The 14,412-nt window shown below is 50.1% G+C and overlaps 5 protein-coding genes across 5 annotated transcripts; 2 read left to right on the top strand and 3 right to left on the bottom strand.

Moving 5' to 3' along the window:
• Positions 1-1,064: 1,064 nt before the first annotated feature.
• EPUS_03937 (uncharacterized protein) lies at positions 1,065-1,789 on the top strand (the record flags this gene model as incomplete). Its single annotated transcript, XM_007801692.1, has 4 exons — positions 1,065-1,252; positions 1,315-1,424; positions 1,507-1,603; positions 1,669-1,789. The coding sequence occupies 4 exons, from the start codon at positions 1,065-1,067 to the stop codon at positions 1,787-1,789; spliced, it is 516 nt and encodes a 171-aa protein (XP_007799883.1).
• Positions 1,790-2,845: 1,056 nt separating this feature from the next.
• EPUS_03936 (uncharacterized protein) lies at positions 2,846-4,026 on the top strand (the record flags this gene model as incomplete). Its single annotated transcript, XM_007801691.1, has 2 exons — positions 2,846-2,953; positions 3,034-4,026. 2 exons carry the CDS (start codon positions 2,846-2,848, stop codon positions 4,024-4,026), a joined length of 1,101 nt encoding a protein of 366 aa, XP_007799882.1.
• A 55-nt stretch (positions 4,027-4,081) lies between these two features.
• On the bottom strand, positions 4,082-4,954 carry EPUS_03935 (uncharacterized protein; the record flags this gene model as incomplete). The annotated part of the gene is made up of 2 exons (XM_007801690.1): positions 4,082-4,489; positions 4,826-4,954. 2 exons carry the CDS (start codon positions 4,952-4,954, stop codon positions 4,082-4,084), a joined length of 537 nt encoding a protein of 178 aa, XP_007799881.1.
• A 1,279-nt stretch (positions 4,955-6,233) lies between these two features.
• Positions 6,234-11,369, bottom strand: EPUS_03934 (uncharacterized protein; the record flags this gene model as incomplete). The annotated part of the gene is made up of 2 exons (XM_007801689.1): positions 6,234-6,887; positions 6,948-11,369. 2 exons carry the CDS (start codon positions 11,367-11,369, stop codon positions 6,234-6,236), a joined length of 5,076 nt encoding a protein of 1,691 aa, XP_007799880.1.
• A 2,222-nt stretch (positions 11,370-13,591) lies between these two features.
• EPUS_03933 (60S ribosomal protein L12) lies at positions 13,592-14,377 on the bottom strand (the record flags this gene model as incomplete). Its single annotated transcript, XM_007801688.1, has 5 exons — positions 13,592-13,605; positions 13,660-13,984; positions 14,035-14,155; positions 14,208-14,241; positions 14,302-14,377. The coding sequence occupies 5 exons, from the start codon at positions 14,375-14,377 to the stop codon at positions 13,592-13,594; spliced, it is 570 nt and encodes a 189-aa protein (XP_007799879.1).
• Positions 14,378-14,412: the final 35 nt, after the last annotated feature.

Below are 14,412 nucleotides of genomic sequence, written 5' to 3'. Positions count from 1 at the left end.
AAGAAAGAGGATATCCTCCTCCTTGATATTCTCTTCCTTCAGAGTATCTCTATTTGCGTCACAAAGACGTTATAAAGTTCCCTTTACATTCAAACGCTTCTCACAATTCAACACCATGATTTTCTATTCACAATTACGACAGCAAAGTCACAAGAGAATCTATTTTACCATCCAGGCCATTCTGGGCATTCTACTACGATAATTAGGTGGTAAATGGCCATCCTCTGCCCTCATCACAATCTGCTCCGCGGCGCCAGCAATTCGAGGCTAGCGCCAAGGAATTCGCAAGAATTTTGCAACGTACAATATCACCATTCCGTCGCCGGGCGCCACTTAAGCTCAAGAGCGAAGTCGGAACGGGTCGCACCGCATAAAGGTTCAATGTTACTACTAGTTAGTCGGCAGGTTCTGGTTTCTTCTTGGCTGGTAATCCTTTCCCTTGAGCACACACTTTGCAACTAGCTTTGAGGTCGGCATCCTAAACGTCTCATATGTCGTCAATTGCGCGTGTCTGATGGAGACGATCATCTGTAGGGCATTGCAAATGTGATTGGTCGTCCACACGCGGCACTTCCTTCCGAGAAATACCCAAGAGTTCTAACGCAGGTACTACGTAATACTTCTTGGTAAGTTCTCCATCTAACTTGTATCGATTGATTGTGTGGTGGGGACGCGATGCGGGCATCACATTGCTAGGTACAGAAGCAGTTCTCTTGGTTGGCTCAGTTCGTCAAATCATACGCCTCATCCTACATCTCCGACCATCAGTCCCTTCTTTTCCGCGGCGACCTGCCGACGCTGTACGCCCAGGAACCGCTTCTGCTAAGTATGTGCATATTATGCATCAACACAACATTTGTGGGCCTACGAAGCATAGTCAAGATCATGGAAGCACTTGCAGAACGAGAGACAACCCGACTTTGTAAAATTAGGGTGTTGATCCGACGGTAATCTACGGAATCTATAGTGGTGAACATAAATTCTGAGCAATTCCCCCCAGATCTGGCTCAAACTTGTCATCAATTCTTCTTTCCAATCTCACTTCTAGTAAAGACTAAGCCAGTATGCATATCTCTAAAACCCTCTTACCATCACTGCTTGGTCTGTGCCTGAGCACAAATGCGGCTTGCCTACAGACTCAAGAGTCGGGCTGGCACGGGCCCGGATTCTACGGACTTAGAAGTCGTGCCACTGGTACCGTCATCGACTTATATCTTGGGGGCGCAGCCGATGGGACCCCTATCGTCGGCTGGTGCGTCCTTGATGTTTTTCTCATTCCATCGGCAAAAATTTCTTACATAACCAGAATGACAGGAATTCTAAGGGGTGGAACGACCATCAGACCTGGCTTGTAGCTCAAGTGGACAACAATGAGTATGTCATCTTGAACAATGGAACGGGGACGGCTATTAGCGCAAATGAAGGTATGTGCACTACGTGAAATTCGGAAGGAAATGCAAATCAGAGGCCGCGCCCGGTCCTGTTGCGTGCTGACACTGTCTGCAGCCCCCAACGGTGTAACGTCCAAGAAATTCTGCCAGCTAGACGGCAGTATTCGCTGGATTGGAACCATTGAAACAGTCAACGGAGTCGATTACGCAACGTGCGTTTCTCCCTCACTATGCACACCTTCGTTGCATGATATAGCAAGCTGACTATCGGCGACAGATTTGAGAGCGTCGAGTATCCGGGTAATGTCCTCGATCTGCAAGGTAACGGGGCTGAAAATAAGGTTCCAATCATTACCTACCCGAAGATGGTGATTGGAACCAGCAGTGGCAGCTTGTAGCTTTACCTACCTTGGGCGTCAGGGAGGACTTGAAGCTGAGGTTGAGCATAGAACTGTGAGAGTCGTGGGAATGGGGCCGTGACTGTCGTGGCAAATGCGGCAGGTGGACATCAGTCGGAGCTCATAGGTATCCTGTGCAGAATGCAGAAGCAGGCACCAGACCACACTCATTTGACCTGCTAGTATTCCTTGATAATTAAGCACGAAACCCTGATGGAGTCTATTCAGTTAAATTCCTGCCTTTTCCCTACAATGTTCGAAAGTGTTTTTGAGTCATGGTCTGGGCTTGTATGCGTCGCAGTCTGCATCCTGTTAACGACGATTGCGTCATTCGCGAAGACCCATACCAAAGCCGTTGTTGTTTTGATATGGATGGAATCGTAGGGCATGGATCAGGGCTGGCTCGTTAAATAAAACGGAATGTGGAGAGGGTGTAGCGCTGCCGAAGTTGGAGATGGAGGATCCGCCATCCAACATCAGCATTGCTACCAGGACCAAGACACATTCATCCTGTGGATCCTGTCTGGTAGTACTAGTTCGTGATGCTATGTGGCGCTGCAGCTACGACAGTAGGATATCGTTCTAGACACATCCACAGTTCAGACTATCAGACTCAGTATGAGATCATGATAAACTGTGCTGACTCATCTGTAATAGTATGTTGAAATAGCAAATTGTTCTATCTAAATGGCTGCGCAGAGAGTGCATTTATACGTACAAGGTTATTATATCAAGCGAAACAGCGTGAAACGTAGATACCAAAAATACATGCAAGGCTCAGGAAGAACGCGTAATATGTCTGTAACAAAACGCATGTGAAACGGGTAGCAAATTGGGGCCAAACTGTATTCTTGCGTTCAACAGATCATAATAAAGAGGGTCGCATAATTTCCAACATCTTATATTATACTAACTGGAGGTTTGGGGACACTTGATGGTTAAAGAAGCCTATTCACTGTGTTAAACCCAGAGCAAGAAATCTCGTTCAAGAAAGAATTTATCAGATGTCACCTTCTGTACCTAGCAGAAGCAAGTAACATCGCTTATTAAAGTGAGATGGAGAGCAATGATGAAACTAGCATTGAGTCCTTAAGACGGCTGCTTAGGGAGTTCCTAGCGGAGCGATCGCTGGCATTTCGCGAATTGGCCGAATTGAGAGACAAGGTGAGTTCAGAGGATTCATCCGCAATTCTTCCTCAGATATCCATCTTTCATTGAAAAACTGTCACATTAAATTCGTCCAGGGTTGGGCCAACAAGGAAGAAGGTGATACCTACTTCAAACGCCAACGCGAACGTGCAGACCAAGCCAGCGACAGAGATGCTTATCGCCTTTTCAAGATGATGCAGGGAATTGGCGATGAACTCCAAGCTACTACCGGTGTTCTCACTCTGCAAAAGAAACCTCCTGAAGTGCTTGATCTTTGCATGGCTCCTGGCGGATATTCAGCTTCGGCACTGAAATATAGCCCCCGCGCTCACGTGTCCGGCGTAACTCTCCCTAAAGAAGATGGCGGTCATGCACTCTTAATCAGGCGAGGATCCAGAGACAAACGTGTTCAAGCTATAGAACTTGACATAACCATGCTATGGTCAGAGTTTTGTACCGAAGACATCCCCGAAGACCATCCAGATCACTCCAAATTCTTGCCCGGCCAACGCCCATACCTAGACAAGTCTTTCGATCTGGTCTTCTGCGACGGCCAGGTACTACGCACGCACGCACGAGCTACTTATCGAGAGTCTAACGAAGCCCTTCGATTGATTTGCAGTCAATTGATCCTAGCCTTGCAGCGCATTCGGCCCGGTGGCACCATGATCATCCTCCTACACAAGGTAGATGCTTGGGACTCCATCAAATTGCTCTTTCAGTTCAGCAAGTTTGCCGACATCCAACTTTTCAAACCAAAGAAGAAACACGCCCAGCGAAGTTCCTTCTATCTCATTGCCACTAATGTCAATCCCATTCACCCGACAGCAATCTCTGCAGTCACGGGATGGAAAAGTGATTGGAGAGAAGCCACGTTCGCTTATCAGGAAACACCAACGCCAGAAGGAAGACCAGTACCGAACAGCTCAGAAATCTCACAGGTCTTGACAGAGTTTGGGTCAACCTTAATCGATCTAGGTGAACCCATATGGGCGACACAGCGGGATGCTCTGAAAAAAGCTGATTTCATTCCGAAGGAGACAGCTAACTCGCAGCTACCGATCTCACCAGCGGCCCTTCACTCTTGAACCATACTCGCGCACTACATCTCATCACGATTATCACTCACCCGCCTCACCCGCCTCACCCAGTCCCCTCATACGCCTTTCTCAACCCCTCGATATTCAATTTCACCATTCCCATCATCCTCTCCATTGCCCTCTTACCCCCCTCCCCATTCCCTTTCCCGCCAAGCCACTCCTTCAACTGCACTGGCACAACCTGCCAACTTACCCCAAACCGATCCTTCAACCACCCACAATGGCCTTCCTTTCCACCTCCCTCCAGCAACTTACTCCAGTAGTAGTCAACTTCGTCTTGGTCCTTGCAGTCGATCTGGAAGGAGATGGCTTCGGTGAATTTGAAGTTGAGGTTAGAGTCGGGGTTTGGGTCGGGACTACCGCCGTTCAGGGCGAGGAAGGGGGTCCCCGAGAGCGTGAAGTTGACAGTCAGGACTTTGCCGGCGGGTTGATGGTGGTGGTCATGTCCGGCCTGTACGTGAGGGGTGCTATTGTTAGCCAGCCCCCATTGCCTCTTTTCATGCGTTGGTATGACAATGGAGCGATCTTGCGTAGCTCTTTCTCTCTCTGAACTGGTGCGTATATCACAATCATCAGACCTGGATAGGCCGTATCATCCCGTCTGGATCCCACGTCTTATTTCACACATAATGACCAGAGACACATCGCCAGACTTAGGGACAGAAAGCCTCCGACAGAAAGGTAGTAACCGAAGGAGGATAAGGGAGATTTCAGGTATATCCCCCGCCGCCGTATAAATCCCATAATGCACAGCCAAAACCCACCAAGAAAAAAGGGTAAAACCAACCTCGGTGTAATAAGAAACCTGGCCAATCTCCGAATCGGGAAAGATGCTCGTGTAGAACTTGGCCGCCTCTTCGCCTTCATGGTCGAACCAGAGACACGGCGTTATCAAGGAGGAGTGGGAGAGAGGCATGGCTTGTCCTTTTTTACTGGTGTGTATCTTATAAAGAAGCAGAAGGAGGAACTATTGAAGTTGGAGATATGAGATAAGTAGGGTGATTGATAAACGTGCACACGCTCTCCTCTTTTCCCCCACTCTGAAGAATCGATGATGATGATGGCTTCAGTATGAACAAAACAACTTCATAAAAACGCCTGCCCAAGGGGACTCAATCAAAGTTCTTATATGTTTTTTGTCTGGAATCACTACTAAGTTACTACCCCCTCTTCGCCCTGTTCAAGAGTCCCGCATGAATACGAAAGCCAAGCACACGCACTACACGCCGACCTTCCCGAAAGGGAAGTATCGTGATCGGTTGCTGCCTGCTGTTGCCTGGCCATCACAACCCAGACCCTGAGGGATTGACGTGGGCACACGCGGTTCAGATCGTCGACCGGGCTAAACGTTGCCCTAACTCTCGGAGCGGGCAATCTCGATAAATAAGATGGTGTAAAATGGTAATTGTGGAGCACTTACACTCATTAACGATTGGAGGTTATGGAGCATGCTGGCTGAAGCCCAGAAAGCTCCAATGATTAACGAGTGGCCGAGTGAATAACTCGGTCGGAATGGTCTGGGTGCGGCGGCTGGCAGTGATTGTGGATCATGATACATAGCATGCTTTTTTGCACGCTATTCATTTTGGTAGGCACTCGGGACTGGTAATCATCTGATGATGATGATGATGACGACGAGACGTCCACATGCATGCAATAACACACTTGAGGATAAATTGTACTACCGAAGGGGTAGCAGAAAAAGGAAGCAGAAACGGTGCCAGGCTGAAGCGATGACCGTTATCAATCATATCGTATCGTGTCATCTTAATGTCTTCTATCTATCCCATCTCCATTCTCACCGTAGAAGCAGATACGCCCTCCATCCCCCCCAAAGCGGATTGAGATCGCAAACCCAGATCCCAAGCAATCATTCCATCATTAGCATCCTCCGGTGAAACCCCTTTCGCTCAAACCGCGCAGCACACAACACAGCACAACCACATAAAAACAGGGCAACGCCACGCTACGCTTGCTAAATAGGCCAGGCCACCGTCCCCAAGCAAAAAGAAGAAAATGAAAGGGCGAGGCACCAGCAAGCTGGTTCGAATGGGGGACGATTCTCCTTCTCAGCCGAGTGGTAGCAAATCAGCTCGACTTTGTCGAGTTGAACCAGTTTTTCGCTAAAATCGTCATGGCTTCGCTGCAACCATAACCCATGTAGAGAGAGTGTGTGTGTGTGTGTGTCGAGAATCTCAATCCAACCAGATATCACCGCCTTCGCCCCTCTCCCAGCGGGACCAAGCAAGCTGATAAGCTCTCTCTACATCGCGGACCCACCTCTTCGTGTCAAACAACCGACTCTCCCATCTCCCCTCCCATAGCATGCGTCTCAGGTCCATCAACCGGCCCTCACCTCTCCCCCGCCGGTCATCGCCCTCGTGTTGGGTATCCTTAAAGTATCGTAACCCTCGGCCCATCTCCACCGCCCTCTGCTCATACTCCATCTCACTCTTCACTAGCAGCTCCCCTCTGGCGCGATCCCCCTCCGGCCCAACAGGTAGCGCGCTACTAACAATACTTCCTGCCATCCTTGAACACATCTTGTAGGCCCACTTCCCCCACGTTAGCACGGGTGTTCCACTCCACACTACATCCGCCGCCGTGGTATGCGCGTTGCATTCGGGAGTGTCTAGGAACAGGTCTACAACGCTGGCGCGCGTGATATGGGTGCCCTTGGGAGCAACATCGGTGAAAACGATACGGGATGCAACGTGGAGAGGAGCCCACCGGCGCGCGAAGGCAAGGAGATGCTGTTCGCCCAGGTCTGGAAAGCGGAGGAGCCAAAGGATAGCGTTGGGGAGGCCATTGAGGATGCGGAGGTAGAGACGGAAGGTTGAGGGGTCGATCTGTACAACATAGACTGTTAGAGGCCTGGCAGATCATTGGGAAGAACCCTGTGGACAAACCTTGTACAGCTGGTTGAAATTGCCGAGGATGATCGCATCGTCGCTGAGAGCGGGAAAGAGCTCTTTCCTCAATTTCCATCGCCGTGCTTGCTCATCTTCCCATGCTCGTTGCCTGCTGCGGGCATCTCGAGGTGGTGGGCCGTTCTTCGCATCTGGTGCACTCTGGCGATGGTCGCAGCAGAAAAATGTGTCCTTGGCAAAGATGATGTTCTCTGAATACACCCAGTCTTCTTCATCTTCGGCCAACGACTCAGCCCGCAGCCGATCTTCCAGAGTAACGTTTCGCCTGGACGGAGATAGAGTACTGGACGGAATCGTGATTTCGTCTGCTAAGATGTAGTCACACCAGTCTGCGCCGAGTGTGCCTGCGAAGCCCATGAACGACATCTGAACTGGAGCAGGCCGCGCGGCAAAGACCTCGTTCCGCGCTCCTCTGGTGTAGCCGTTGAGGTTGACAAGGATGTGAATGCCATCCTCAGTAATTCTCTTCACCAGCTTTTCAACATTCCAGGATGACGCGTCGTAGAAGACCGGAGCCTCGCGTTCGATCTGTTGACGATGCACAGAATTATCGGACGGTGTCGTGGCATAGCAGAAGGCGCGAACATGTCGGGGGTTGTGAAGACCGAACACTGACTGCATCAGGTGAGCCAGAGGGTGGTTATTGAAGTCGCTCGAAACGTAGCCAACTTTGAGATGGGGATGGGGAGGTGCCGGTGGAGGTAACACAGCTGTTGGTGGCCAAGATGAGCGCATGCTCATGACAGATATGCGGAGCCCATTTCTTTGAGAGATCTGTCGAATCTGCTTCGCCGAAAGAGGAGCAGTGAAGGTGTGGAAGGGCAACACAGTCGGAGCATTAGGACTCGTCAACGAGGCCGGAAGCACGGGTCGAGCATAGCGATGTTCCGTGTAGATCTTGCCGTCATGGTATCGATCTTGATACCACTGCCAGCAAATCCGGCGGATCGCAGACTCGATCAAGCGAACAATGCGAGCGCCTTCCCAATCTTGACCTGACCATTCTCGGAGAGCTTTGAGGATTGTCGATCTTTTCTGCATGGTGTTGCGATGCCCTGCAGCGTGGTCGAGATGAGTAAGTTGTTGGCACAATCGCTCGATCAAGCCGGGAGTGAGACAGTGCCGGCCCCATGAAACTCCGTCCTTCAGTTGCTTATCAACTATCTCGACCACCCGATTCATCCAGCCCGTACCTTGGCGAGTGAGCGTCGGATCCAGGAGGACTCCCTTATCATCGACGTGCCAACGATCTCTATCACCGTTGCCAGCGTATACACCACCTCGCCCAGTCCAGTTGCAAACAGAGTTGAGAGCAGTGGCAAGGCCACAGACGGCTTCTGCAAATTCCGGATTGGCGTGAACTGCTCGCTTGTAGTAGCCGATGGCGTCAGCGACCATGCCTTGGTCTTTCACGGCGTTGGCAAGATTGGCCAAGGCAATGTCGAAGTTGGGATCACACTTGACCGCTTGCTCGTACATCTTGATGGCAGCTCGAAGCTGGCCAATGTCCTTGAGCAAACTTCCCAGATTGGTATAGAGGTGTGCATGATGTGCGTCGAGGTTCAACCCGTAGTTATAATATGATAGCGCCAATGCAACGCCACTACCTGCTACCACACCTGGGATATTGATCGCTTGATTTGCCACTGCTTTTGGTGAAAGACGGTGTGGGACGACTTGCTGAACGCTCGCAAGCAATATACCAACATTGTTTGCAGTCGACGGGCTCGGCTGCAACGACAGTGATAGATAGTACAAAGCAAGTATGTCCCGAACTCCGGTAGCAGTCTTAGGTCCGTTCGCTGCACCTGCATTCGATAGACCATCTTGATAGATCTTAGCCAAAGAGAGCAGCGAATTGCTGGTGGTCGATACAGCGGCCTTCTCATTTTGACTGTTCGGACCATGGGGAACATGTTCCAGGCCAGGCAGCCGACCTTGTGGCCCGAATATCAATTTTGCTGTTAGCAGTGCTTTCTCTGGGTAGAGTAGTATGGGCTCCTTGGGCGGATCTCGAGAACTCTGCAGGTATCCATCGTTTGAATCGTCAGAAAATGCGGTCAGAATTTCCCTAATGAGACCCCGGATTCCGTTTCGCCGCCTCCCAGACCCAATCAAGATGGCATCTTCGAAGGCAGCGGCAGCACCTTTATTGTCATTCAGTGAATATAACATGTTCCCCTTGGCATGGATCAAGGCCAAAACTCGGCCATTCTCCGACCCCGGTATAGCGAATCCACTTGAACCAAATCCTGGGCTTTCGACATCGCGCGAAGATAAGTCGAACATTGGAGACTTCTCATTCTCGTCATAGTCAAACGTCGCGGCATCCCATGCTTCCAGATTGTAGTCGCTAGAAGATCGGCTTTTTGTCTCGCTCTCGCCTTCGCTGGCGGTTTCGAGTCCGTGCAGGTATTCACCCTGCTTGCTTATTCTAAGTGATTGCTCCACAAACTCAATGATCTTGACCGCTTCGAGCGTTCGCTGGTTGGCGCACAGCAGACCGATGAGGTGCTCCACAGCTTCAAAATAGCTCGGCCGAAGCTTCACCGCCTGCTTCCAATGCTGCAGAGCCTCCTCTCGTCGATTGAGAGCCAGTAGTGTGGCTGCAAGGTTTGAAAGGGCCTCCACGTGAGACGAATCTCGGGATAGAACGTTCTGATACCAGTTCAGTGCTTGTGTATAATCACCCAGGCCATATGCCAAGCAACCTGCAAGGAGCATTCCCTCGATCCAGCTTCGGCTGCTCTTCTGACAAGATTCTACCAGCACATCCAGGGCAGCCAGCGCGGCCAACCGCTCAGGAGAAGGGTCCGCACTTTCTCTTGACAATGTCCCGGGAAAATTGCCCTGAACCTTGTTCGGCAAACCACCATATCTGTCATGGTAATACTCAGAGAATGATTGCATCCGACCAGCGCTCGGCCTCGGTCCGCCCTCTCCAGACCATTGACGTGATAGCCTTTGTGACGGCGAGCATATACTTCCGGATGGAGGAGGTCTCTGTCTCAGAGCTGGTGTTGCTTGGGAGTTCGACATACTTGTGGGCAACGCTTGAAAAAGTCTTTGCGACGAGTTCTCGTCATTCTTTCTCACAGTAGAGAAATCAGATCCAGGCTGCCGTGGCGGCCTAGGGAATATGTTTAGCTTCGAAGAGCGGCGAGCGGAGCCATTTCCATTCACCGTATTAAACTGCCGGTGTTTGTGAATTGAGCTGAGTAGATTGACGTAGACATCGTGAGCCCATTTAAATATTTTCTCCCGCAAGGCAGCATGGTCAGAATAGGGACTAAAGTCTGAGAGAGGCTTCTGTAGGCTGTTTGGGTGATTGTTCGACGGCGAAAATGGACCGGATGTGTTATACACTGAAAGATCTTGCAATCCACATCCTTGTTGATCTTCCTTGCTGGGAGGCAGTCTTCCTGATTGCGTCATGCCATAGCTAGGTGGGAAAGAGTCGCTAGGCGTTTGGCCAAAGCCACCGGTATCTCTGGAATGACTTGCTTGAATTCCGGGCCCTAGAAAATCCACTTGTGATGGTTGAGGATGAGTTTGTAATGTCATCCAATTTTGCGGTGCGTGCTTGTTGGTAGCCCAACCATGGGCAGAAGCATTTGGGAAATAGCGGTGGTCACGAACTGGAGCTGGCCAGTAGGGAAATGGGACAAACGCTTCGTTGGGCGAATATCGGCCAAAGAACTCGTTTCCTGCTGAGGCTGTAGGCCCTGGATATGCTTGCAGGCTTGTTGGGAGTACCGTTGGGATAGACGACCCATGCTGCAAGTAAAAGCGACCGCTTGGCTGCATTGGTAGAGTTTGATTTAAGACAGAGTCTAATCCGCCTGGAAACTCCCATCTTTCATAATTGGTCATCGATGGAGTGGTGGGATATTGGTTGATTTGTGCAAACGGACTGACCTGTTTCGCCGTGAGCCCAGAGTTTGTACGGGAATCTAGGAAGGTTGGGGCGTTCACAGCTCTGTCCTGCCAGCTTCTTTCTGGCAAACATGATCGTGGAGAGACGATGCCGGCGGGTTCCTGCAAGGAAACCAAGATGTGCTTCGTGGCAGGAAGAGGAATCGTTTTGTCCACTGGAGTTGCATCGTATCCTCCTGCAATGGTTCCATTCGGCGTCTTCCTGCGTAATGCATGCTCTGTAAAGCTGAGCCCAGTCGTCCCTTTCTTCGATATTTCCTGTGGCATAGCAGAGATTGCAGGGAATGCATACTGGCGCGGCACCATGGACATGGTGCTTGCATATCCATGCGCAGCTCCATAAAGTGGCAATGTTTCATATGATGTGACATCTGTTCTGTGATGAGCATGGAAGTAGTTTCGAATACGCTGCTGATGATCAAATGGAGACGGTATATGAACCGCATGGGCAATATTGGCTGACATTGCGAGAACAACGCCAAGGTCTAGAGCTCATTCGTTTGGTACGCTAGACAGACCGTCTGTCGACCAGCTTCTTGCCTGATCTATCTCATTCGTTGCGGATACCGACGATAAAGCAAATTCACGTCAGCTCGTCTATTTCTCATCTTGCCCTTCCTTCTCGTTTCTTCTCCTCTTCCCTCAACGTATGATTTTAGCTACCGGGCCCCATCCAACTTTCGTTCCTTACAGCTTTCACGGGATGCACAAGAAGATTGATGTCGAATGCAGATGCGCGTCTGTTTCGTCTTCTGGAGTGGAGCAATTTTAGGTGCTGAGCCTTCACAAGTATACAGTCAGGCTGGAACTGATAACTCGGTACACCACTGAGAAGGCGGAAATATATTGGAGACCGAAGCTATGCTTTTCGATTGAAGTGATCTTTTCGCTGTTGCGCTATCGTCTGTGCATCATAAAGTTGTTAGGATGTAATGGAGTCTGTTCCTGGTCGTGGTTCGAAAATTGGGGTCAGAGAATGGTTCGAGGCAGTCGTGTACCAAACAAAGTTCACCGCTCGGAAGTGGTCTGTTGCACGAGGCACAACGAGATCGGAGGGGTTGTCGGAAGTTCAAGGAAAAGATTCACTGAATTATCTGAAGTAGGGGATTGTTGAACAGAACGAGTTTTTTTGGTGGTGGTCACAGGAGGCAGTGGGTTGACGCCGACGCCTGGTTTGTGGCTGTTCACCTAAAAATGCTACTGCACGGATAGATGATCTGACACTCGTTAGCACATTCATCTGCGCTGTCACCACCCGCAATTGGCTTCATGCCCAGCTTCTTCTACCCATGCATAGTCTTCTGTACAAGCATTATCATGGCAACTAACCTTGCACATGGGGGGCCAAAGTTCACCATCATGTTGGCCGCCTGTTGTACGATCTACCAATCCGAGGTTCCGAACACACAAGTCCTGCCACCACATCTTTACTACGTATGCATTTGCCCAGTCTCAGCGAGCCTTATCTGCAGAATGTGTTTGCTTCGTTTTCAATTTCAATAATGCGAGATATTCCACTGGCAGTAAGTGCTTACAAAACTGCATGCTCCCGTCCGAAAGCAATGTTCTTCCATTCACACGACTTTACGGCTGACTTTAGGCGATCCTGCTGGTACCCATCACTTCGGGCCTTGACAGGGGTTGTGGGTGGGAAGATCTGTGTCACAGCTCTCGTTGCGCGTCTTCAATTGCTTTCCTACCTACGGAGTACTCGACGAGCTTCTACGTACCATCTTTCCTGCAGGTGCTATCCTTCCTCCTACAAGTATTGAAATTGGCTACATGCACTCTGTACCCAATGGCGCAGCCTGCTAGCGAATATGATTGAGCAAAACGGCACTGCCATTCCCGAACCGAAACGGTCGACTGGCGGCTGATTGTCTGCATGGCTAGGCCGAAACTGGATGACAGCCCTGGCAGGGTCCAAAATCTACGTACTACGTAGTAAGACTCCTGCCATGATATAGACTCTAACTGCTCAAATGCCGCGTCGGCGACCAGCCTTGATAGTGGATGGCTCAAGCGAATGGACACCCAGCACCGAGTATTTTGCATCTGTCATGTAACAACGCTGTGTGTACAGCCTGCCGTGGTCATGCCAAGCGCCACACGAATGGGCAACTGCATGATCAGGCTAACCACCAAACGCGGTGTTCTGTATACCTATACTGCAAGGGTCAACTTGAAACGTGTTACAGATTCAAGAACCACGAGAATTCAGACACTCAGGGTTGGGTTGAGGCTGCCTTGTGGAGCTCCAGACAGAGCTCTAGAACACTGTTATAATGTTGTAGACACAATATGATGGACCCCGACATCCACTGTCTCAATCGAGACCCGATGTTGGGGTGAGTAGCGTGTCAGTGAAGGTTTAATCTTCTTTGCACCAAAATAGGCCTATACCGTAGATAGTTCCAATCCATTAGGAGAGGGGGTAAGGGCCAGAGTGTTGGCAAAGTACTGGGCTTGCGGTACCTTTCAACCAGGGGCATCATAATGGAACCAAGATGATCAGGGACGCAGGCAAGGTGATGGTGTTAACACAAGGAGGACGGAAAAAGGTTTCTGGTAAACATGGAAGGTTCTCGAGAGACCGTCATTAACGATACCTGGCTATCGTATCGTTGAGATCCAGTTTGGCACCCATCGACCTAAGGTCAATGAACCAGAGCATCACTAATGTCTTGCTACTCGTCAGGTACTATTCGCTCACATTAGTAGAATATCGCCAGTCATGCTGCAGACAGCGACTCACTGTCTATCTCCCCTGACTTTATTTCATCACTGATCTCTTTTGGACTTCGTCCATCAACTTGGCACCCAACACTAAATGCGGTTCCTAGAATCTCGAGCACAGTTCCCTTCAATTCTTTGGCAAGACTCTTGAACCGCATAGTCCGTGCAATGTCAATAATCTCGTCTAGTGGGATAGACTTTGAGTGTTTAATGTTTTTCTCCTTCTTCCTGTCTCGTGGAGGTTCTTTGAGAGCTTTAATGACAAGCGAGGATGCGGAGGGAACAACGGAGACAGCTGCTTGTCGGTTTTGGATGGTGAGTTTGACGGTGACGCGAAGACCTTTCTGAAAAAATCGTAAGAACCGAAAGAGATACATTACTGAGAGGGACCTACCCAATCACCAGTGGCTTTTGCGATGTCTTCACCAACTTTCTTAGGTGAAAGTCCCAGGGGCCCAATCTTTGGTGCGAGTGCAGAGGACGCTCCAACCTCACCACCAGTGGCTCTCAAATGGCTACGTCCGTTAGCTGTGTTCCAGATAGACAAGCTGCAGTACAGTTACTTACATGACTTTCACCTCATTGGGGTCGAATTTTGGAGCTGGAGGTGAGAAACTTCGTCAGTCGCCATATTGATGAGACTCAAGAAGACGATACTTACGCATGGCGGGTGCGAAAGGTAGTCGGTCTTTCTTGAGGTTGTTGATTGATGTTGAAGCGAAACTAATGTTTCTCATAGTTGCAGCTACTGAAGTTCAATTTTGCGGTAGCC

The sequence above is a fragment of the Endocarpon pusillum genome (genome assembly GCF_000464535.1).
Source record: "Endocarpon pusillum Z07020 unplaced genomic scaffold scaffold1323, whole genome shotgun sequence".
Taxonomy (NCBI): domain Eukaryota; kingdom Fungi; phylum Ascomycota; class Eurotiomycetes; order Verrucariales; family Verrucariaceae; genus Endocarpon; species Endocarpon pusillum.
Note: the sequence above shows the minus strand (reverse complement) of the source record. Positions and strands in the feature narration are given on the sequence as shown.